Here is a 26,418-nt window from a genome sequence, read left to right on the forward strand (position 1 = left end):
CACCCTCAAAGTGTGCTACACAAACAATAAAAATATTCTTCTTCTTTTTTCTGTCTATGTGAATTGTGTGGGCTGTAGCCGCACCTGCATCCTTAAAGCAGCAGCGACAAGCGTGCGTCTGTCTGTTAAAGGGTGGTGACACCCTCAAAGTGTGCTACACAAACAATAAAAATATTCTTCTTTTTTCTGTCTATGTGAATTGTGTGGGCTGTAGCCGCACCTGCATCCTTAAAGCAGCAGCGACAAGCGTGCGTCTGTCTGTTAAAGGGTGGTGACACCCCCAAAGTGTGCTACACAAACAATAAAAATATTCTTCTTCTTTTTTCTGTCTTTGTGAATTGTGTGGGCTGTAGCCGCACTTGCATCCTCAAAGCAGCAGCGACAAGCGTGCGTCTGTCTGTTAAAGGGTGGTGTAACCCTCAAAGTGTGCTCCACAAACAATAAAAATATTCTTTTTTTTTTTCTGTCTTTGTGAATTGTGTGGGCTGTAGCCGCACTTGAATCCTCAAAGCAGCAGCGACAAGCGTGCGTCTGTCTGTTAAAGGATTACATCGGTGACAGCATCCAAGTAGGCATGTCAGACAGTCCGTACCTGTACTGGCAGGAAAAAGAAGCAATTTGGAGGTCCCTGTACAAACTGGCTCTATTTTACCTCAGTTGCCCCCCCTCCAGTGTGTACTCCGAAAGAGTGTTTAGTGCAGCCGGGAACCTTGTCAGCGAAAGGCGTAGGAGGTTGCTTCCACAAAATGTGGAGAAGATGATGTTCATAAAATGAATTATCAACTCTTCCAGGGAGACCAGCCTCCAGAACGTACAGAGGGACCTGTGGTTCCAGCAGGGACGAATTAATACTCTGTGAGGATGAGGATGTACACACTGAAGAGGGTGAGGAATCGGTGGATGAGGAGGATGAGGATGACATCTTGCCTCCGTAGAGCCAGTTTGTGCAGGGACAGATAAATTGCCAGCTTGTTTTGTGGGGGCCCAAACGAACCAATCATTTCAGCCACAGTTGTGTGGCAGACCCTGGCGCTGAAATGATTGGTTTGTTAAAGTGTGCATGTCCTGTTTATACAACATAAGGGTGGGTGGGAGGGCCCAAGGACAATTCCATCTTGCACCTCTTTTTTTTCTTTGCATTATGTACAGTTTGGGGCCTAGTTTTTCAATGCCATCCTGTCTGCCACTGCAGTTTCAAGCCTAGATGGGTCACGTGTTTGTGCCGCCCACTCGTGTCGCTTAGCATAGTCATCCAGCTACCTCGGTGCAACCTTTTGGACATAAAAACACTATTGTGAGGTGTGAGGTATTCAGAATAGACTGGAAATGAGTGGAAATTAAGGTTATTGAGGTTAATAATAGCATAGGAGCAGAAAAACCTACAAATTCTGTGATTTTAGCTGTTTTTATGCTTTTTTTCAAAAAAATACAGATCCAAAACACAAAACCCAGAACCCAAAACACGGAAGGGTGGTTTTGGCAAAACCAATCCAGATCCAAAACACGAAGAAAGATCCAGATCCAAAACCAAAACACAAAACACGAAAAGTGGCCGGTGCACACCCCTAGTTAAGAGCAGCCGCTGGCCGCATATAAAGCATAAAAATAAAAAAGTGAAATACATATATATAAAGGAAACAGACAGTGAAGTATTAAAATGTGTTAAAGGAAAATGTGTTATACTGCGGTGCCCTGAAGCAGATCAGCAAAGCAATCTAGGGGGACCCACACCCCAAAAATGAACCAAAGCTGCACTACGCAGTCTAAATATTAGCAGGACTTACCTATATTGTGCCCTGACTGGTGTGCATATTACATTGCCAGACTCCATGCTGTAACCAATGTAGTAGAAGTGCTAGTCTGAGTGGGAAGTGGCTCAGGCTTCCCAGGTGTGCAAATCAATGCACTAATTAGGTTACAAAGAAAATAGATCTCAGACTGCACATTCTGGACATATATATATAATTGGAGGTGCTACCTGTGGAGACCATTGATATATACACAAAGAAAAAATACAGGTGCACAACTCCAAATTAACTGATTATATATAAATAAATACATTTTGCAGTAAATACAATAGAGGTTTTTGGCATAATCTTGGCCAAGCTTATGGGCCTGCCCACCATATCCGTGTAACCTCTTGTCGGGCAGGTCCCTAACATACTAAGGCTCAAATCCAGAGCGCAGGACACCCCCAAACTAGCCCAGCCAATCACACCCCAAAGCACCGCTCTAATAAGAAAAGTGAAGTGTTAAGAGCAGCCGCTGGCCGCATATAAAGCATAAAAATAAAAAAGTGAAATACATATATATAAAGGAAACAGACAGTGAAGTATTAAAATGTGTTAAAGGAAAATGTGTTATACTGCGGTGTCCTGAAGCAGATCAGCAAAGCAATCTAGGGGGACCCACACCTAAAAATGAACCAAAGCTGCACTACGCAGTCTAAATATTAGCAGGACTTACCTATATTGTGCCCTGACTGGTGTGCATATTACATTGCCAGACTCCATGCTGTAACCAATGTAGTAGAAGTGCTAGTCTGAGTGGGAAGTGGCTCAGGCTTCCCAGGTGTGCAAATCAATGCACTAATTAGGTTACAAAGAAAATAGATCTCAGACTGCACATTCTGGACATATATATATAATTGGAGGTGCTACCTGTGGAGACCATTGATATATACACAAAGAAAAAATACAGGTGCACAACTCCAAATTAACTGATTATATATAAATAAATACATTTTGCAGTAAATACAATAGAGGTTTTTGGCATAATCTTGGCCAAGCTTATGGGCCTGCCCACCATATCCGTGTAACCTCTTGTCGGGCAGGTCCCTAACATACTAAGGCTCAAATCCAGAGCGCAGGACACCCCCAAACTAGCCCAGCCAATCACACCCCAAAGCACCGCTCTAATAAGAAAAGTGAAGTGTTAAGAGCAGCCGCTGGCCGCATATAAAGCATAAAAATAAAAAAGTGAAATACATATATATAAAGGAAACAGACAGTGAAGTATTAAAATGTGTTAAAGGAAAATGTGTTATACTGCGGTGCCCTGAAGCAGATCAGCAAAGCAATCTAGGGGGACCCACACCCCAAAAATGAACCAAAGCTGCACTACGCAGTCTAAATATTAGCAGGACTTACCTATATTGTGCCCTGACTGGTGTGCATATTACATTGCCAGACTCCATGCTGTAACCAATGTAGTAGAAGTGCTAGTCTGAGTGGGAAGTGGCTCAGGCTTCCCAGGTGTGCAAATCAATGCACTAATTAGGTTACAAAGAAAATAGATCTCAGACTGCACATTCTGGACATATATATATAATTGGAGGTGCTACCTGTGGAGACCATTGATATATACACAAAGAAAAAATACAGGTGCACAACTCCATATTAACTGATTATATATAAATAAATACATTTTGCAGTAAATACAATAGAGGTTTTTGGCATAATCTTGGCCAAGCTTATGGGCCTGCCCACCATATCTGGGTAACCTCTTGTCGGGCAGGTCCCTAACATACTAAAGCTCAAATCCAGAGCGCAGGACACCCCCAAACTAGCCCAGCCAATCACACCCCAAAGCACCACTCTAATTTGGGGCATAAACACAATCAAAAGCGCAAGGTTTGAGAACCCAACACTTACTAAATAAACCCTTTGTTCTGCACATTAGGAACTGAACATCCCTGAACATACAGGACAGGACTACTACACAGAATGCCCTGATTGCACTACACCTGCACCATCATCAGTGGCTGAATGATTGGGAACAAGAGCAGTAGAGAGGTAACTAGACTTTTTGGTGCCAGAGAGAGCATTGGCGCCCCCCTCATTTTTACATAGGGACATAAGATAGTGCACCTGAAAAAGGGCCATGGCCTCATTGGGAAGGGACAGGGAAGAAATAGGGGTACTGGGGCAGCCAGGAGATGCTGGGGCAGTGGTGTATCTATAATGGGTGCAGTGTGTGTGGGGCACATGGGCCACCAGGTCCAGGGGGGCCCCGCACTGCACACCCTGTACCCATATTATTTTAAACTTATCTGTACGTGGTCCTGTGTCGGGTGTCAGCGCTGCTCAGAACACCGGAAAAATGGCCGCAGGATGATGGTGCTGGAGAGGCGCTGGATGATGGCGCTGAAGAGGCGCAGGGGAAAGCACTGAAGAGACACATAGGGGTGGATGGGCTGAAGACACCAAGACGATTGTGCAGGAGACACATATTGGACAGTAGGAACGCTGGTATTATTAGAAAAAGAGACTGGGGGACAGTGATCTTCAGTAAGACAACAATTCAAATGAAACCATATCATTATATGCTTTATATGCGGCCAGCGGCTGCTCTTAACACTTCACTTTTCTTATTAGAGCGGTGCTTTGGGGTGTGATTGGCTGGGCTAGTTTGGGGGTGTCCTGCGCTCTGGATTTGAGCCTTAGTATGTTAGGGACCTGCCCGACAAGATGTTACCCGGATATGGTGGGCAGGCCCATAAGCTTGGCCAAGATTATGCCAAAAACCTCTATTGTATTTACTGCAAAATGTATTTATTTATATATAATCAGTTAATTTGGAGTTGTGCACCTGTATTTTTTCTTTGTGTATAAACCAGTGAACAAGTCCATCATTAGATTGGTGTTTTAGCTAGGGCAGAGAATTACAGGTCCGCAGATGTCTACTCTTAAGCTGGCCACACACTAGACCAACTTAGATCCAACCAGCCAACTTGTTGATTGGGTGGAATGAAAATCTGGTAACGTATGGGAGTAAATGATGATCAGCAATTTGCTCCTAAATGCCAGAAACAGATGAAAATGGCATCAGACAAGTTTGTTAAATGTTTAATCTAAACTCTTTATTCAAACAACAGTTTTGGTCCATTTTCCAGCATCTGGGAGCAAATTGCTGATTGTATTCCTTACCAGATTTTCATTCCAACCAATCAACAAGTTGGCTGGTTGGACAGATAATCTTTAGATGTGTGGCCAGCTTTAGACTGTTGGAGACCGATACATGTTAAGAATTGATGCAGAGGATTATCCTTCATACAATATTTGAACAATATGGCCATTAGGAGCCTTTAGCAAGACCTGAAAATAGAGAATTTGTTTTATACAAGGAGTAGCTCAAGAGGATAAATGTTTAAATGAATTCAAGCCTGCTTTAAAGTGGAGCTATCATCCCCACATAACAAGTAGTATAAGTATTGTTGTGTATTATTGGGACACTTAAAGACACTTGATCTTTCCCCTGTCTTCTTCTCATTTAGGCCCATATTCAATTAGACGCAAAAAGACGGAAAAGTTTTGCCTGACCGACATTCCACCTGTTTCAGAGGCGAAATCCTTGTGCGTGTCCCCGCTTTTCGCCCTATTCAATTCCAAAACAGGCGAATGCGGAACAGGCGGAAACTACTGAAAGAATTGGGGAAATAAGTCTGTACCCCAGAAAAAGATGCACTAACATAGGGAATCAATGTAGATGTACACTAATAGCCCTAATAAAACTATTTGGGGTACTTAAGTTGCGTAAATTGCTTGCTATTAGCGTCTTTGTAAAAGTGGTGAAGAATAGCATAAAGCAGGTTTTTCTCAGTGAAAATAAGTATTCCAGTCAAATTTGGGGTACTTGAAAATGGGTGCTAGCATATTTTATATCTGAAAGTTAATTTTTTAAAAACTTGAAAAATCCACCTGCTGCATGCACCTGCAATCCCAAAAACACCTGACCCATCCTTGCAGCCCCCCAAGAAGCCTATTTCACTAGTTTTTATGCTTGTCTCCCCACTTTTTACTTTTTCACCCAAAAATGACATGTCTTTTTTGGGGTGTTCTTAGTTGTTTTTTTTTGGCAGATTTGTCCTTTGCGTGGCTGTCCCTAGGGTTCTGAGTCGTTTCCCCTTGTTTGCACCCAAAATAAAGATTTTGCACTTGTCACCGGCTATTCATTGGAGAAACTTTTTTCCTATTGCAATGCATTGAGTTTCCGCTTAGGCGAATTCCGCCTGGAATTGAATTTGGAGATAAGTTCTGAACAGGCGAATAGCGGCAATAGGCAAAACAGTTTTACGCCGATTACGGCTTTTCACGTCTAATTGAATTCAGCCCTATATATTGATTTAGTGGATTAGATTTACTGGGCCATCTATGGACCACCGCCAAAATCCTCTGTCAGTTCCCCCAGCATCTCTACTGGACTCTCTGAAACAGTGGAGTCCTCCAAACACATAGAGGATTGGAGAGCCATGTAGAATGTCAACAGGTGTCCAAAGAGGTGTGTAACCAATGGGGACACCTGATTGGATGGTGGCAGCACCTCTCCTTCAATTTTTTTTTTTAGTTTCTTTATGAACCTTTATCCTTTTGTGGGCCTCCACTGTGCTTGCAGCTCCCATATTTGTATGTTGTTGGTGGCATGTCAGGTGGGAGACTTTCCCTTTAACAACAGAAAGGAAGCTTTGCAATTAATTTGAAAAGTGTTGCAAAAGTTTAATCCTTATGATTTGCTTCTTTCTATCTTTTTTAAAGGCTGGGGTCAAGCAGCCTATCCACCACCACCACCATATAGCGAATTAGGACAACAACCACAGCTAGGTAAGTGCAAACCATTAAATTAAACAGTCATTTGATGCTGAAATATGTAATGCTGAATAATCATGCTAATAAACTCCCTTGTTTATCTCTATGTTATAACTAGTTTTACTGCCTGAAGCCTTTGTGAAGACAAATCTGAGAGATATTCCAGGACAGACTGTTTGCCCTTCTTGCAACCTGCCATGTATGACAACAATTGAGTACAAATCAGGGTGTTTAACAACCCTTTTATGTTGTCTATTATTTTTCTTTGGGTGAGTTGTACAGTTAATTTACAATCATGTATTTAATGGAGATTTTCCCAAACACCTCCAATATAGTTCAGGTTTTAAGGATATCCACGCTTGAGTCCAGATGGTTAAATCAAATTGACTAAGGCAGAGGTTCCCAAACGCGGCCCTCAAGGCTCCCCAACAGTTCAGGTTTTAGAGATATCCATGGTTAAGCACAGGTGGTTAAATCAAATTGACTGAGGTACTGTACTAATTAAATCACCTATGCTCAACCATGGATATCTCTAAAACCTGAACTGTTGGGGAGGAATCGGTATGATTTACATGCGTCCGGGGGTTGGAATCCCGACACCAGTATCCCGGCAGCAGTGGAAATCCCAATCGTCCTCAGGTAAGTTTTAGCTAACTTAGTTCTAACCCCTAACCCTCCCTTATTGGTGCCTAACCCTAGGTACCCCCTGGAAGCCCTAAACCTAACCCCCCCCCCCCTGTGGCTATCCGCGCTCGGCGTCCCTTCGATCGGGATGCCGGGCGTCGGTCTCCTGGCGTATGTCTAATGACAGGCGTCGGCATATTGACGCCTGTCTTTAGACCCTTGCCGGGATATGACAGTCGGAATGCTGGCTGTCAGGATTAGGTCTACCGGCTTCCCAACTGCATACTGTTGGGGAGCCTTGAGGACCGTGATTGGGAACCTCTGGACTAAGGTACTAATTAAATCACCTATGCGCAAGCATGGATATCCTTAAATGTGGACTTTAATGGCGGAGTTTTGGAACCTCTGATTTAATGAATGTAATGCAATGTAGATTTCTAATAATGATGTAAGAAGCATGATTCCCTTTAGTTAGACATGCTCGTGAATGGTGGTGCTATCAACCTAAATGAAGCTAATTGACCTGGATTCAAATGTACTGTATTTATTATCAATTTAATCAGTATACATTTACTGGACCAATTTTTGAACATAACATTCTTTTAGATAGAAGGGAAAAATCAACAATAGCACAGTATATGTCCTATGCATAAGTGGAAAATAAAACATTGGAGGCTTGTTAATCATATTTTGGATGGGTATTTGATTCCTTTTTAATTTTTCTTTTTGTTTTTATGATGGAAATAGATTTATTTCTTTTCATGGCGGAAACAGTTTTCTCTGGGTTCCGGACTGTAGTTAGACATTAATTAGTTAGACAATGTCTAGATAGATCCCAGAAGTTAGACAGTCAATATGTCGACAGGTACAAAAGGTCGACAGGTACAAAAGGTCGACGTGTAAGAAGGTCAACGGGTACAAATGGTCGACAGGGTCAAAAGGTCGACATGAAAATGGTCGACAAAAAAAATGTTTGACATCATTTTTTTTTTTTTTTAAATTTAGCGTTAGGTTTAGGGTTAGGCACTTACTGTAGGGTTAGGGGTAGGCACTTACCAAGATGGTTAGGGTTAGGCACCAGAAGGGAGGGTTAGGCACTTACCGGAGGATTAGGGTTAGGCACTAGAAGGGACGGTTAGGGTCAGGCACCTGCCCCGATTGTTAGGGTTAGGCACCAGGAGGGAGGGTTAGGCACTAAAAGGGACAGTTGGGGTCAGGCAGCTACCCTGATGGTTAGTTTAAGCACCAGGAGGGAGGGTTAGGGTTAGACACCAAGGGGAAGGTTAGGGTTAGAGTTAGAGTGAGGGCTAAAAAAAATTTTTTTTAAAGTGTGTCGACCATTTTTGTGTCGACCTTTTGACCCTGTCGATCTTTTGTACCTGTCGACCTACTGACTTTCTAACATATGGGGTCTATCTAGACATTGTCTATCTAATTACTGTCTATCTCTTATACCACACTCATTTGTTCTCTTTCTGGACTCCACAAAAGTGACAATTTCAGTAGCAGAATCGTATAGAAGGCTGTTAGTGGACATAAGGAAAGTACTGGGGGTTCTTAAATAGTGTCAAATAGCTGATTTGTGCATTTTTAATCTCAAAGTAAAGAAAAAATGCAAAAAAAAATATTTTGTGTTAATTTAACTTTTATAAAAAATATATAAATAAACTTATATAGAACAATTATTTTTTATTTAAAAAGATACTGTAATTACATTTGGGGTGCCTAAACTAACAAAAAAGTTGATTTGGGGGTAATCTGAGGCCATTTTTCGTTTAAATTCCCAAAAATGGCATGTAATTATTGGGCAATTAAGCTAATTTAAATGCCTAATTAGTCAATAGGAGGCTGTCCAATGGATACTGCACTGTGTCCTGACATTTTTACATTAAAATAAAGATTTTCCACCATCTCACACCCTGAGGGGGGTTCTCACAAACAAATGTGACTTTCCTAAATAGTTTGGTATTGTATTGCACCGGCAAGTCGCAGTGCGAGCTTGCTGTAACAATGGCTCGCACAAGTTAACTTGCATTTAATTAGATTGACCCCTAAGTGCTGAACTGACACTTCGGCGCACACTATCTGTCCAACACATAACAAGTGCTGGACATGCCTCCATGACCTGCAACAGAATGTTTTCCTATCCTTCTTGTTGGAGGGGGTGTGGCAGTGTCACTATATTAAAGCATTGAGAGCCTGATTTAGAGGTGGAAGCTGCTGCGTCCGCTCTTGCATCTGTTGTTCGTTTCCACCCCTGGTGCAGTAACCAGCTCCTTTACAAGCCCACTTTCAGTGTCTCTGCACAGTGTAACACTGCTGTACATTCTCCACACACCATCATTGCTGCACCATCAACAATTGCACTAGCCCTATGGCAAGTGCAGTGTCTCCATCTGACTATGGCCTCTGTGTCTGCGTCTGAGAATTCATCCACTTTCACTTATATCCCCACGACACCCCCATAAATAGTCTATAAGACAGACTTTTTTGCGCTCATTTTAGGCCACATCCCAGTCATCCCCCATGATCGTCCATCACTTAACTGCCCCATATTTGATAACCTCTGTCTTGATTGCAACAGCATCATTGTACATATACTCTGAGTAACGCATGGGCTGTAGGGGTTTTCCGAACTTTTCACGCCTGCGCAGTTACAAATAATCATTCAACAATGTGAAAATCGCTGTTGCGTTCGAATAGCAGGCGCCTCTGAATTAGGCCCTGAATGATTTGGGGTGTGGTATTACTGTATATATTAAGAATGGTTCTCCACTAGGGAAGACAGCATGGGACCTCGATTTAACAGTGGACAATGCAATTCATTATTTGATCCTCAGTGTAATACACAATTAGTATAATTGCTATGTTACAAGGCTTTAAAAAAAAAAAGAAATTCTGTTTAATTTAAAGTTGCACTGCCACCCACACTAAAATTTTACTGACATGCCCCTAGCCAAAGTCCCAGTGACTACTCCATGCAGGATTTTTTTCCCGGGATGTGTCAGCTCAATAATGCAACACTGAAATCACAGAGTAATTTGAGCAAGAAGACCAATCATAAAATAGAATTTCATAATTGCGGCTTGTGTTTGGTTCTCCAGCCCTTTCTCCTGTTTTTTGGCTGTGGTTGTAAGAGCTATGTAGATAGCACAGGAAATTGGCTACATGTATTAGTGTCTGGGATGTTAGCTAGGGGGAGGAACCACAGTAATATTGTTTTCAGCATGTTGTAGTGTGACTTTACAGTTGACCCATGACAATGATGTAACACACACCAAATTCTATAGAAGACATTTATTTCACAATTCTTAGTGCTTTTGGTTGTATACTTTTAAATAATGGAGTTTTCCATTTGTCACTTCAGTAAAAACATCAGGAGCTAAACAGCTGACTACCCTAAGCAGCAAAGTGACCATGTTGTTTTACTCTATTACTATTTACTAACAAACTGAACATTTATTGGTTGGGTATTGTTAGCTTTCTATATAAGCCACAATTACCCAAGAGTCTAACAGCTTCCTCTATATAAATTTCATTATCCAATAAAACAATACAATCGGTTTGAACGCAATATTGTCATGATATGGTTATTCTTTTTTTTTTTTAAACCATTTTTATTGCATTTTTTTTTCAAACAAAAAGAAGGGGTACAGAAAAAAAGAGAGTAGGGAAAAAAAGAACGGGGGGTGGTAAAGGCAAATGTAATTCACGAAAATCAAAACACCACAATAAACAAAAATCAAAATCAGTGTATAACATACACGAATAGTAGAGAACACTCTACATCTTTAATAGACAAACCAAAATACAGAACATAAAAGAAACACTATAGTATGTCATATGTAGGCCGAACGTCATCCTCCTGGAGTCTGATTCTCGTGGGTTTTGGACTCCATATAAGGAGCCGCAGCCAGGACTCAGCTCCATTCACTCCAGGCCAGGGACCCACCGTGATGAACTCATGCCAGCAGAACCACTTTATCATCGGCGAGTTAGCAGAAGAGGAGTAGGGGCAGTTCAAAGTTTCCATCAGAAAACTATAATTTATTTTGGACATAATCAAAGAAAGGGGGAGAGGTTTATCCTGCTTCCAGAACTGAGCAATAGCTGCCCTTGTAGCAATAAGTACATGACTTATAAAATATCTGCAGTAAACTGGGACATCATCATGAAATATATGTAAGAGAGCAGTGGAGGGAGTCAGCCGCAGGCTGGTAATTTTCAGAATCAAATCCTCTACCTTCAGCCAAAGGGCAATTCCAAAAAATATGAAAATCTCTCCAACTTGACCACATGCACGCCAACATAAACCAGATTGGGAAGGCCAAATTTTGTGCAATCTATCAGGAGTCAAGTAAATAAAATAGAACAATTTCCTATACATTTCAATATGTGAAATACATATATACATTTTAGAAATAGAAAAGAATACTTGCGTCCAAACATGCGAGTCTAAACATTAAAAAATGGCTGGTGACTTATCTGGTTCTCCTGTCGTAAGTATTAGAGAGTACCAAAAAGATACACCTCCTTTGCGAGAAATTGAAGACCATACCAGTCGAGCTTACCAATGGCAGAAAGGATTGAATCTAGTGTCTGACTTGAAGGAATTTATTGAAATCTCTAGAGGGGATGGAGAAGCAAGCTTGTATTTGGACGAATGAATGCAGAGTATTATTTATAAAGAGGTCACGTAGGGTGCGGATACCATTAAGGTGCCAGGGAAGCAGGTTTAGATTTGGGATTAAATATGATAGACCTTGAATTCAAAGATGGACAGATGGTAGGCTAAACTGTAGGAGGGCGGATAGGCCATCCCATGCTTTAAGAGAAACTAGTGTTGCCCTGGAAATAGATTTTAAAGAGGCTCTAGAACTAGATGGAATACAGAGTAAGTCACAAAGGGGAATTTGCCCAGCATATCACTTTCCAGCCTAACCCAAGGTTTAGGGTTAAGAACAGTCGACCAATCACTAAGCTGATCAACCAAGCACGCAGCTTGATAGAGTGCTAGATTGGGTAAGCCAAGCCCCCTGACGATCATCTCCAAAAAGACAAATTCTATGTTGCGACCCATTTATGAGGGGACCATGAAGGAGAGGGGAGGTACAGATATGTTTTGCTAAAAGTTCTGTTATGAATGGTTACCATTTGTGACTATGGCAAACCCACTTTTAGATTCCTGGGGCGGCAGCTATGCATGTGTAACAGTGTACTGTGATATGAGGGCTTTGTATGTACTGTAGTAGACAGAACATTATTTAATTTCAGAATTTATACATCTAAGAAGTCTATGCTTTCTTGATTCATTCTAACTGTTAATTTAACAGGAGAATCTGTCGCATTGTACTTGTCAGTAGTCGCCTTTAACCTGTTTTCAGAGTCACTCCATAAGATAAACAGGTCATCAATAAACCAAATATAAAAAATGGTCTTAGAAGATATATCATAATCCTTAAAGAAAATTTCCTGTGTGATGCTGAACATGTAAATATTAGTGTACGCCGGGGCGACTGCTGAACCCATGTCACACCCGGTGAGTTGTAAGTAGTAACAACTATCGAACAAGAAAAAATTCTTTGTCAGAACAAACTCTAGCAACAAAAGACAAAGGTCAACAATATCATATAAATCTCTTATCTGTAATAGTAGTCTAACACACTGCAACCCCTCGCGATGTGGGATCACAGTGTACAGACTGGTTACATCTGCAAACACCATCCAACTCTCATTAGGCACTTCTTCTAAATTTTCTAACTTATTAAGGAACATCGTAGTGTCCAATAAATAGTTCTTATTTTGTTGGACCAATGGTTGTAGTATGGCGTTCAAAAAAATGGAAGAAGGTTGTGATAAGGAACCTCTGGCAGCAATAATTGTGTAACCTGGAGGAGGGTTAATGGCCTTATGCACTTTTGGAAGGGTGTAAAATAGTGGAGTAAATGGGAATTAAGGAATTAAGGCCCTCATTCAGAGCCGCACGCTCTGAATGAGTGCCGGCCTCCATGAAAATGGAGCGTCCTTCTGGACGCTCGTATAGCTGTGGGTCACCACCCACAGGCTATACGAGCGTGCATTTTGATGGCTGCGATGGTCGAGACCATCGCGACCATCGAAATTGCGAGCCGGAGCCTGCGGTTGAGGTTTTCAACCGCAAGCTCCGGAGTGATTTTGGCTCTATCAGAGCCAAAATCACTCCCACTGACATCACTAGTGATGTCAGTGGGCCGGCTTCTGACGGGAGGCGTTCCCGTGGGAACGCCCCCGTCAGGGAGGCACGCCCCCGGCACACCTACCAAAGGGGGCGTGCTGTCAATCAACATTGACAGCACGCCCCCTTTGATTGGACACAACGAGCGAAGGACTTTCCTTCGCTCGTCGCGTCTGGCGCATGCGCACGACGGAGTTCCCTCCGTCGTGCGCATGCTCAGTGCACACCATCGACCCACTTGCGAGTGGACAGCCGCTCGCGAGTGGGTCTGAATCAGGCCCTAAGGCATCAAAAATGTCTCTCTCAATAATGTCTTTATCAAAGGCTGAAGACAATATAGATGTGAGTTCTGTTTTAAACATAGCTGTAGGGTCTTCCTGTAATTTACAGTATGTCCTAGTGTCATTCAATTGCCACAATGTCTCTAGTCTGTAATCTCCAATGTCCTGTAGAACAATTGAGCCACCTTTTATCTGCTGGCCGTATAATTAAGTTGGTATTGTCCGATAGCGTCTTAATGGCCGTTCTTTCATCTGGTGACAAATTAGGGTATACTAGGGGTGGTACTTTAGTAATAACATTAGTCTCCTCCTCAAGCATGCACATATAGGTTTTAATGTAAACATTGTTTGATATAGGCTCAAAATTAGAGCATCTGAGGATCTTTTTTAGTTGTGGTGGAAGAGCTGGATCCTTACTAGGTGGCTTGTTGTTAAAGAATTCTTTCAATTTAAGATGCCTGTTCAATTTGCTCTTTTCAATCTGCCATTGAAAATCCTGGAAAGGCATATTCGGAATGAAAGTCCCTTGTTTAGTAAATTGATCTCAGGCCTTTGTAAGTTCATAAGAGAAAAGATTAAAAATTATTTACTCTTGGGGAGTGGTGGCTTTTTTCCATGACCCCTTCCTTTTTGACTGTCCGTCTCGTCTGGTGTATTTAACACCTCTCTGGTATTTTTTGACTGGTTACATGCCCCCAAAGGTATCTTTCTACTAGAAGATTACTCAGTATCACTTGCAGTGCTAGTGGTGTCTGCCAAAGAGTCAGTTTCAAAAGCAGATTTAGGATATCTGTGTCTAAAGAAGGTTTTTTGGCATTTTGGATACACCTCCTGCCAACCACACTCGATGTTGTAAAAAATCAGTTTCTACCTTTAGTGAGTTTTCCTTCTTGAATTCAATAAATCACGTTTATAAATTGAAATCTGGTTGTTCAGTTTAGACACTCAATCTGTCTCAGCATCAATCTGCTAGCTCGGTAGAGGTTTCAAATGATATAATCTTCTCTTTGACTGTACTTAACTCTTTCTTTGTTTGTTCAATAACTAGGAGCATCAGATCGAAGGAACATTTATTTAATATCCCGATTCATTTTTTGCAGAATTGAGGGTCATATCTGCCAATGGTCAGGCCGTTTTTCATCCTGAAGCCACAGGGAATCATTTTAGACCTATAGTAGTCATTTAAGCAGATTCCATGATACTGGAAATCAATTTCTCGTTATTTAAGTTTCAGAAAATCTCTAAAAATAAATTCAGGAGGTAACAGTTCAACTTGTTCATATAGGCATTCTTTTTCTAGTATACTTTCAGCCTCTGATTCAGAGTAGCTGAAAATATCCCCTACCGGGAACAATAGTGGGTTAAAAGGTATATCTGCCTCCTGAGTAAGACCCCTCAGCCATATCCACCACAATTCAAAGTGTCTCTGTGCAAAAAATGGAGAAAGTATCACTGTGCAGTTCAAATATAGAAAAAATCATCCGTAAGGTAAAATAGATCAACACAGATGCCAAACAGCAGCAATTTCACAGAAAAGTTCCTAAAAAGATGTATTCCAAATGCAGTATGGTATATAAAAAAAAAATACATTTTACTTTATTCCATGAGTTAGTACATATGTAAAAAAAAGGTGCATTTCCAAATAAACCATACAGGACAAAAAATAAAAAATAAAAATTATATATATATATATATATATATATATATATATATATATATATATATATATATATATATCTGTGAATGATGTGTGTATGTATGTATACAATATATATAAATAAATATGGAACTTAGCAGACTATATTGTGTAACTGTTAGTATAGAGTACAGCCAAGTATCTGGGTAATAGGTTTATTACCATAATCATAGAGGAACTCCCAAAAGTACTAAATCTAATATTCTAGAAATGGACAAAGTACAGTATGTAAATTTATTTACCGCAGTGAAAAATGTGTATTTTGTATCACCTGCATTAATCTATTTTTCTTCTTCTTTTTTTAGGTGTTTCATAGGTTGCTGCTTAATACCATTGTGTGTCGACAGTTGCAAAGATGTGAACCACTACTGTCCCTACTGCAAACACCTCATCCACAAATACAAACGTCTGTAGGAATTATACAGGAATTACATATGTATAGAGAAGACTTTGAGAAAAGAATACAATGTACTAAATCTATATTGCACTGGATTAAATTGGGCATGCAACAGGCACATAAATCATGGGATTATAAAAATGCAAATAAAATTAACATTGCTTATTTGTGCAGCCCATACAAAGTTGCCATGTGTGAGCACAAATGCCCACATCTCCAAAAGAGCAATAAGTGTGATACACTAGGTGGGCCATTGAGGCTGTAAAAACTTTGCATGGGAGCTAAATGTTTGTGAGCTCCATGAAGCTGCATACATACAAAGATTTTCTGTCCAACAATCCAACTAGTTGATTGGTTGGAATGAAAATCTGGTAAGTTATGAAAGCAAATGGCAATCAGCAATTTGCTCCCAAATGCCGAAAAATGGACAAAAACTGTTGTTTGAACAAATTGTTTAGATCAAACATTTAACAAACTTGTCTAACGACCATATTCATCTGTTTTCTGGCATTTAGGAAAATTGCAAATTTACTTTTGGTATTTCCCTCCTTACATACAGGTGAATTACAATTGTGCATTAAACTTAACATTATCATACTGCAATACGGTGATGGGATCAGTTAATGAAAATCTGTACAGTACATCACCTGTTCTTAACCCTCAACACAATTTACTAGTGAATTTATAGTCTGTATTCTAGTGTATATTGATTCAACCAACAGATTGGCTGCTTAGCTCTCTATACATGCCACGTGTCTTTAATATTAGAGCACCTAAACTATTGTCCACCAATTTTCCACTTTGGCCTAATTCAGAGATGGATGGATTCGCATTTGTGCAAATCCATCCATCTCAGATGCAAATGCGGAAGGAGGTGACAGACACCTCCTTGCTTCCTTTGTGATCCCAGCACTACGACCACCATCGCGACCGATGGTCGCTCATTTGGTCAGGCTGCAGGAGCTGAAGTTTCCCTCAGCCTGGCTGGTGTCTGGTCCGCCAACGCAGACCCTGGCTTCATCCCTCCTGGCTTGGTGGGGTCTGTGAGCGAGATCGCAGAATGGGTCCAGCAAAGGCATAGACCCCCTAAACATCGGAGATGTGCGTTCATCCTCCCATGAACATATATCTCTGAATCAGCTACCATATTCGTTTTTCTTTTATCTTTATATTTTCTGAATTTACTTACTCCATTCCTAGTCTTTCAATGCACAATTATTCTTATTTACTGCCGGTTCTAATCCCAACAGCGGCAGCCCGGCAGGGGTGAAGATCCCGATCGTTCATTCTGGTAAGTACCGCTAACCTAATTCCTTACCCTAACCCTCCTTTAAGGGTGCCTAACCCTAACCCTCCCGGGGGGGGGTGCCTAACCCTAAGTCCCCCCTTGGAGCCCCTAACCCTCCGGCTGTCCTCACTCGGCTTACCTTCGATCGGTATGCCGGGTGTCGGGCTCCCGGCGTAGGTCTATTGACAGGCATCAGGATTTCGACGCCTGTCATTAGTACCTTGCCGGGATTAGAAAGTCGGGAAGCCGGCGGTCGGGATTTCATCCGTCGGCTTCCCATTGTAATGTGTATGCCCAGCATTACTAACATATGCAGAGCTTTAAATCTAACAAGTGATCTTTGAAACCCACACTTAATTTAATACGTATTTTGGTTGCTGTTGACTGCTTAGTAATGGGTAGTGTTTAGATTATGTGACCTGTAAAGCTCTTAAGCTAGGTACACATTTGTACAATTTACATTCAATCCAACACTCAACCTACCAATTGGTCAGACATTGGAAGAGTGTGTACGCTGACACAACCTCTGGTTTCATACACTCCTGGTTGTCAAAAGATTTATAAACCTACTTAAAAATCAGGAGACCAGGCCACCGATCACCCGATCGATATAGAAGTGTGTATGCTTTTGCGACTGGTTTCTCCAAGTCTTTTCCTGATGCATTCATATGAGTACCCACTGCCTGTAGACAGCTTTAGAGCATCTCCTCACAAAGCCCGCTGGCCTCAGCTGTATCAGAGGACTGGGACCAGAGTGGGATCCAACTGTACTCTGTGCCTGCACTTGGAGGAGCTGAGGACAGCTGGGGGGTTGGAATTAACAGGGAGCCAGGAGAGCTGAGCGTTGCTGTTGCAGGGACCCTACTAGCCTGTGGCATGGTGCAGACATCTGCCCACAACGCTACTGTGTCTAGCAGCATGAAGACGCCACCTGTCCCTGCTGTGTAAGGACACATCTGCTCCTCACCAGCAGCCACTGCTGTACAAATGCAAGGTGGGCATGCACAAACACAGAAAGGCTCTGTTACAGTACAGTAAAGTGGCCTGCCCATATCAGTGCAGTACAGCACATACACACTGAATTGTGGTGCTATATGGGCATGCACATGTCAATGCAGTAGTCCACATATGTACATGGCAGTGATACCTGTATGTTACATACAGTGCTAGCCTGCTAGCATGAGCCCTGTGCCTGTCTGACAACTCTCAGAATGGCTCCTCTGTATTCTGACAGTTAGGATGCCACTGTCAGTATCCCAACAGTCAGGATGTCAACAGTCACAAATCTGACTACAGCCCTGTGAGGGGACTAGCCAGCATGTCATGTTGCTGCCTGTAGCGTGGGGAAGCTCAGGTTATATAGTTTTCTATTTAATAAAATAATTGCTTGGTTTTCCAGCCAGTATTAGCTTGAATATGCTGTTCCTGCACCATCCATCTCATATAGGCAGTGTCCTGGAATTGGTCTGAAATACCGCCGGCCGCATGGCCGATTCCCGGCAGCAGCAGCCCGATAGATGAACAGATCCCGGCAGCAGCAGCCCGACAGCGCTGGAAATCCTGATCGTCCCCAGGTAAGTAATAACTAACTTAACCCCCCCTAACCCTCCTTAGGGGTGCCTAACCCTAACCTCCCCTCCAAGTGCCTAAGCCTAACCCCCCCTTCCCCGCTGCCTATCCCTAAGTCCCCCCGGGGGGGTGCCTAACCCTAACCCTCCCGGAGGGGAGCCTAACCCTAAGTCCCCCCCAGGGTACACTAAACCTAACCCTCCCCCCACGCGGCTGACGCCTGTCATTTACCCCACGCTGGGATAAAGCAGTCGGGAAGCCGGCTGTCGGGATCATGTCAGCCGGTTTCCCGATTGCATCCCGTAACCTGACACAGAGGCTGCTATAGAGCACAGGAAGTACAGTATATAAAGCATCTGTATCATATGCTTAGATGCAGCTATGTATTTATGCTAATGCTGCAACATCATAACATCTACCATTATTATGTAAATGTGTGTGTGAGTGGCAGCTGGTCTGTCAAATATTTTACGGTGACACAGATGCATATTGGAGATCTGCATCAAAATTGGACAGCAGTGTAAGCATTGATTGGATGTTGAATCTGTGACCAGGTTTCCAGTAGGATTGTGACAACAGTCTGGTCTGAAGTTGGATCCCCAGAGGATTGGACAAGTGTGTACCCAGCTTTAAGTTTGTGTTTTGAAATAGAGGATGACTACAATATATTGACTAAGGGGTCTGTCCCTGCTGTAAGACATTAGCATTATATTTGGTTTCTTATAGAAACACACATGGCATTTAAGAGATCACATTAATTTCAATTACGCTTACATTACCAGCGCCAGGATCTTGACGCCGGTCACAATCCTGGCACCGGCTTCCCGACTGCTCGGATACCGAAGATAAGTGGCAAGGTTGGGTGGAGGGTTAGGCTACAGTTTAGTGGTTATGGTTAGGCACTAGGGCAATGGTTAGGCACTAGCGGGGGAGGGTTAGGTTTAGGGTGTGGGGAGGGTGAGGTTAGGTTTAGGCATTAGGGGGGCTAGGGTCAGGCACCCGGAAGGGAGGAGGGTTATGGAAGAGAGACGGGGGGGGAGTTAGCATACTGACCAACCATTGTCGGTATGCCAACCATGACGGTATGCCGGCATCGGGATTCTGACCCCCCGGGCGCCGGCATCCCATACCCAACCCATTTCAATTACACTTCAAGCATACAGGCTTAAGATTAAAAGAAAAACGGAAGAAGAGGTGCAATGTTTTGTAGCCATTTTTCTCTAACACAATGTCTGTGTGTGTGATATGAACTGCACATTAAATTGGGTATGATCATAAATATGTTGTTCCAAAACTACTTTTCGAGCACACTTTAAATATGTTAGTATGACTATGTATAAATGTTAATATAACAATAAATATTCATATGAATGTTAGTTTCTTGTCTATCATTCTAGTGAGTTGTGAAATGGGAATTATTGACAAATCACATTAGACATTTTTAAGATACACCTCTTTGCACAGGTCTGATGACAGTTTACAAGGTGTAGATGGACACAATTTTTACTCAAGACACATCTATTTGCTAGATATATATATTTACCTACATCTCAAAAAACAGCTGCAGAAACATATGTACTAGAGATGTGTGCCGGCCCCGTGGTCTTGGTTCTAATTCATCATCGTGTTTTGGTTTTGCCAAAGTCATGCTCACGTGTTTTGGATCTGGATTTCTATCAAAAAATTATTAAAAAAACAGCTAAAGTCACATAATTTGAGCCTGTTATTGTTCCTACAGTATTATTAACTTCCTTAATTTCCAGTCATTTCCTGTCAATTTTGACCACAAAATTGTTTGTATCCAGTTTAGGCCAAAAGGTTGTATCAAGCTAGCTGGCTGACTAAGCAAAGCGACAGCAGAGGATGTAGTCAGTATGCCGGCGGACGGGATGCCAGGCGTTTTTATATAGATGCCGGAATCCCTCTGCCCGGCAAAATGCTGACGCCGCTATCCTGAATGGGATCAAGGTACCGGCATTGGCATTCCGACTGCCGAAATCAAGGATCCGAGTAAGTATGTGCGGTTAGCCCGGTGAAAGGGGGGTGGGTGGGAATTAGGGTTAGGCACCACTAAGGGAAGGTTGGTGGAAAGGGGTAGTATATGGGAGGGAGGGAATTGTTTGATTCTGAAAATGTTTATTATTGGGGACGGTCTGTTTTGCATAGACCAACATTTTTATTGGTTATTATTTCTCTGATCTATTACTAATTTGCAACATATTTTTTTAACCAAAAAAAATTCCTACTTTAAAAGCCTAGGATTCCTGACTTACGACGGTCGGGTTGCCGATGCCGGGATTCTTACTGGCGTCGGCATCCTGACCTCTGGGATGCTGAACGCATACCGTTCCTGCACTATAAAAATAAAAAAACAATGTTTTGCTAACTGCCTACATCAAATGCTAGCTCGGCCAATTTTACACTAAGGGACATGTGGGTCCTTTCTAGTTCGTCACTCCTCCTATCATCCAGTCCTGTGTCAAATGGTGCCTGAATCACCGCAGTAGGGACTTATATCAGATCCAAAATACGCAAGATCCGACGCTGGAAAGATGACGTTTTGCCTTGTTCTGGAATCCGTAAATTGTGGGGAGATCCGATCCTGGCTCAGTTACACTTGGATCGGGCAAATTCGGGTGGGTTTGGTTTTCCTGGAAACCATACCCGCTCATCTCTAATATGTACAGTAGTATTTTTGCATCTACACAAGCTTCTCTATTATTGTTATTAAGGTCTGACTCAGTTCTTCGTTTTTTTTGTTTTTTTTTTAGAAATATTGGGGTCTATGGGGGAGATGTATTAACGGCAAAATGCGGTAAAACCCCCGAAAATGCAGTTTTCGTGGGTTTTACTGCATTCCCCGTATGTATTAAGCAGCAGAATACGCTGCATTCTGCTGCTTCGTGTCGCTAGGTAACGCCACCTTCAGGTGGCGTTACCCAATAGAAGCCTATGGGCTTCTTAGCGTGACGCTCGGGGCTGGGAGGGATCCGATCGGATCACTCCCATGAGCCCCCGCAGCTCGCGGCCCTTCTGCGCATGCGCAGAAGGACTTCTGGGTGTTCAATCCGGAAGTCCCTCTGCCCGGCAGCATCGCAAAGGACTGCTCTCATCGAGAGAGCTGTCCTTTGCGAAATCCTTGGTACATACCGCGGTAATGAACCGCAGTATGTACGCGAAGTCGGGGGGGATGTACCGCAACGGCGATGTCACCGTTAATACATCTCCCCCTTTGTACTAAACCTTGGAGAGAGAAAAAGTAGAGAGATAAAGTACCAACCAATCAGCTCCTAACTAATTTTTCAAACAGCCTGTACAATGACAGTTACGAGCAGATTGGTTATTATTATTATCATCATTTATTTATAAGGCGCCACAAGTGTTTTGCAGCACCTTACAAAGTATATAAACAAATACCTGTGTAAAGACTTACAATACAGTACAATACAATAGAATGCAGGACAAGGACATGGATAATATACATTGCTACATTAGCGACCACAACACCCACATAAGCAGCAGAGCTTCAGCAACCAAGTGTTAGGTGCCCTAGTGGGGGTTAAGTAGTAGATGAAAGTAAAGGAGAAGCACAAGAGGGTAGAGGGCCCCTGCTCATAAGAGCTTGCATTCTAAAGTGGAAGGGCAGACAAACAGATGAGACACAGATGGAGTAGACGGAGAGGAAGGCGCATATAATAATAATTTTATTTATATAGCGCTTTTCTCCCTTAGGATTCAAGGTCGCTTTAAAGACATCAGAAAACATGGTACATTGTACAAGGATTTGGTGTTGCAAAAAAATAGAAAACCACACAGAGATAATTAAAATCAACCGAAACCTAGAGAGCACAATAAGCATATTGCAGGGTTGGTGCAGACATTTTGGGAAATAACTTCCATGGGTTATATATTCCACCCACAATAGGTACCAAATGAGGCAGCCGTCTTGGGCACACTACGTAGGATTACCCTCATTCTCCACTGCTCTTGAATCAGGTGCATACCCCCTCCTTTGCCTATGTCATAGGTAGATGTATAGGCTTGAATGGCCTTTTGCTGCTCCTCCATCCTCTGAAGCATATAGAGGGTTGAGTTCCACCGCGTCACAACCTCTTGCTTCAGGTGATGGCGGGGCAGGTTCAAGAGTGTTTGCTGGCGCTCCAGTCTTCGGCACGCAGTCGCTGAATGGCGAAAATGGCCAGAAATTTTTCAGGCCACCCAAAGCGTCTCCTGCACGCCCCTGTCGCTTTTCAGGAAATTCTGCACCACCAAGTTTATTGTGTGAGCAAAACATGGGATGTGCTGGAATTTGCCCAGATGTAATGCCCGCACAATATTGGTGGCGTTGTCAGATATCACAAATCCCCAGGAGAGTCTAAGTGGGGTAAGCCACTGGGCGATGATTTCCCTCAGTTTCTCTAAGAGGTTGTCGGCGCTGTGCCTCTTACTGAAACCGGTGATACACAGCGTAGCCTGCCTTGGAACGAGCTGGCGTTTCTGAGATGCTGCTGCTGGTGACGCTGCTGTTGTTGCTGTGTAAGGCGATACATCTACCCAGTGGGCTGTCACAGTCATATAGTCCTTAGTCTGCCCTGTTCCACTTGTCCACATGTCCGTGGTTAAGTGGACATTGGGTACAACTGCATTTTTCAGGACACTGAGGACACTTTTTCTGACGTTTCTGTACAGTCTCGGTATCGCCTGCCTAGTGATGTGGAATCTAGACGGGATTTGGAACCGGGGACACACTACCTCCATCAATTGTCTAAATCCCACTGCACTAATGGCGGATACCGGACGCATGTCTAACACCAACATAGCAGTCAAGGCCTCAGTTATATGTTTTGCTTCAGGATGACTGCTGTCGTACTTCATCCTCCTCGCTAAGGACTGTTGGAGTGTCAATTGTTTAGTAAAAGTAGTGGTGTTCCTACTTCCTCTCTGGGATGATGAACGACTCCCAGCAGCAGCAACAGCAGCAGCGGCAGCAGGAGGCGTAGCAATGCAGGATCCTCCAGAGGAATCCCGGATAGGAGAGTCAGTCATGCCAGTGACATGGCCTGCAGGACTACTTCCGATCCTGACTAAGGAGGAAATTGACGAGGAGGGAGTTGACTGTGTGGTTTGCAGGCGCTTGGATACAACAGGACAACGGGATTTAGGTGTCCCTGGACTGCTTACGGTCTTAGCCAAAGTTTCTGAACTTGACAGTAACTTTTTATGAACGCGCTGCAGGTGCCGTATAAGGGAGGATGTTCCTAGGTCAGTGTTGGCTAACCTTGACACTCCAGCTGTTATGGAACTACATAACCCAGCATGCACTGCTACAGTTTTGCTATTAGGGCATGCTAAAATTGTGGCAGGGCATGCTGGGATATATAGTTCCACAACAGCTGGAGTGTCGTGGTTAGCCAACACTGTCCTAGGTGGTTAACGTCCCTACCCCTACTTATTTCACCTTTACATATGGTACATATGGCAAGACAGTTGTTGTCCGGATTTGGATAGAAATATTGCCAGACCAAAGAGGTGGAATGTTTGGTCTTCTGCCCAGGCATGACCGTGATGGGCTTTTTCATCCCACGGACAACAACTGTCTCCCCCGGAGCCTGATTTAAACAAACCACATCACCATCAGAATCCTCCTCGCCAACTTCCTCCTCAGCGCCAGCTACACCAGTATCCTCATCCTGTTGTACTTCAACAGTGACATCTTCAATTTGCATATCAGCAAGTGGACTGTGGGTGCTCCTTTCAGCACTTGCAGGGGGAGTGCAAATGGTGGAAAGAGCCACCTCTTCCCGTCCAGTGCTGGGAAGGTCAGGCATCGCAACCGCCACCACACTTGGACTCTCCTTGGGTATTTGTGATATCTTCTTAGAATACACAGTTCTTCGCTGTGCTTTTTTAGCGGGAGGAGGGCTTCCATCATCATGTGAAGCTGAACCACTAGTCATGAACATAGGGAAAGACCTTAGCCGTTCCTTGCCACTCCATGTCGTAAATGGCATATTGGCAAGTTTACGTTTCTCTTCAGATGATTTCAATGTTTTTTCAAGGTCATTTGGGATTGTATGTGCCCTCTACTATGACATTGGGCATCGGCCTTGGCAGACGACGTTGATGGCATGTTATCGTCTATGTCATGACTAGTGGCAGCAGCTTCAGCACGAGGAGGAAGTGATTCTTGATCTTTCCCCGTTTTATTTTTATCGGAGAAAGTTTGGTCCTCCATTTATGTTATATTGATATATACGTGCAGCTAAGGCGCACACAAACACAGAAAATAATTTTTTATTTTTGTTGGAGACTAGTGCACTTTGTGGGTTACACCACCCTTTAAGAAATGAGCCAGCCGGCTCTTTACTTATGGGACACAGGCGCACGCTTGGTGCTGCTCCTTTGTTGATGCACGCGCAGCTACAGCAAAAAAATTCACAAAGACAGAAAAAAAAGAAGAATTTTTTATTCTTTGTGGAGCGCACTTTGGGGGTTACACCACCCTTTAACAGACAGACGCATGCTTGGCGCTGCTCCTTTGTTGATGCACGTGCAGCCACAGTGCACACAATTCACAAACACAGAAAATAATTTTTTATTTTGTTTGGAGTGCACTTTGGGGGTTACAGCACCCTTTTAATGGTCAAGCCAGCCGGCCCTTTACTTATGACACAGGCGCACGTGAGGCTACTGTGCACACAATTCACAATCAGAAAAAAATATTTATTTTTTTTGCACTTGGAGGGAGCACCCCTGATGGACAGAGCACCCCCTGGACAACACTGCAGCACCCCTTTAGGACTGGGACACTGCACAGGACTTTGGAGTGGACACAGCCCCTATGGACAACTGACTGCACAACACAGTCCAGCCAGCCCCTATGGACTTTGGTGGAGTGGACACAGCCCCTATGGACAACAGCAGCACAGCAGAGCACAACACTACACTACACAGCCCAGCCAGCCCTAACTCCCACCCTCCCTCTTCACTGTCCACAGCCGAGTGAGAAAATGGCGCCGACACGGGTACCTTATATAGAATCCAAAACCCGCGAGTCTCGGAAAGGCGGGATGACAACGTTTTGCCTCGATTTCAGATCCGAGTCAGGCGGGAAAAGTCGAGCCTGACTTGGATCGGCCTCGGGTCGGGGGGAGTTCGGATTTCAGAAATCCGAACCCACTCACCCATAGATTATACATAACTTCATGGTACATAAAAATGCAGATTTAAAAGGCGGCATACATTTTCTTTTTTCTTGAGTTCTGCCCGATTCCAGATCATAGATAGGACACATTTCCAGGCTATTTTTTTTTTGTCTCCTACACCAACATGATCAAAGCTAGTCAATGAGTCCACCCCTAAGGGGATAGTGGACAAGAGAACAAGGATCATCACAGGAACTTATATCTAGAGTAATTGTTAGACCAGTCTAGAAGACCAGATCAAGTATGTGACCATTTTTGTGGGTAAAATAGGAAACTACTTGTGTGAGGCCAAGATATTTCATTATGCCAGGAAGATCTAGACCATAATGTATGAATTTATCATCAACCCAGGCACTAAAACCCCCTATAGTGAGCTATATTTAGTGTTCCAGGACAAGACCACAGAAACAACTTCCCATCTCTAGGCTGGACAGAGATGTAAAGAACTTTATAAAACAAACCTATAGAACTGCAAAATAACACATTTAAATAGGACGAGTAATTTTAACCACAAATAATAATTCTACTGTTGCTCTACCCTGCTAGTCCCTACATTGGTT

The 26,418-nt window shown here is 43.0% G+C and overlaps 1 protein-coding gene across 1 annotated transcript in view; it reads left to right on the forward strand.

The window, feature by feature from the left end:
- Positions 1 to 15,813, forward strand: part of LOC148534549 (lipopolysaccharide-induced tumor necrosis factor-alpha factor homolog) — a 132,765-nt gene extending 116,952 nt beyond the window's left edge. The window contains exons 6-8 of the mRNA XM_088466911.1: positions 6,534 to 6,599; positions 6,703 to 6,853; positions 15,705 to 15,813. Coding sequence (XP_088323037.1) covers positions 6,534 to 6,599; positions 6,703 to 6,853; positions 15,705 to 15,813 — 326 coding nt within the window. The remainder of the gene's footprint in view (positions 1 to 6,533; positions 6,600 to 6,702; positions 6,854 to 15,704) is intronic.
- Positions 15,814 to 26,418: the final 10,605 nt, after the last annotated feature.

This window comes from Taudactylus pleione, unplaced genomic scaffold, assembly GCF_031769625.1.
Source record: "Taudactylus pleione unplaced genomic scaffold, aTauple2 ptg000066l, whole genome shotgun sequence".
Classification (NCBI taxonomy): Eukaryota; Metazoa; Chordata; class Amphibia; order Anura; family Myobatrachidae; genus Taudactylus; species Taudactylus pleione.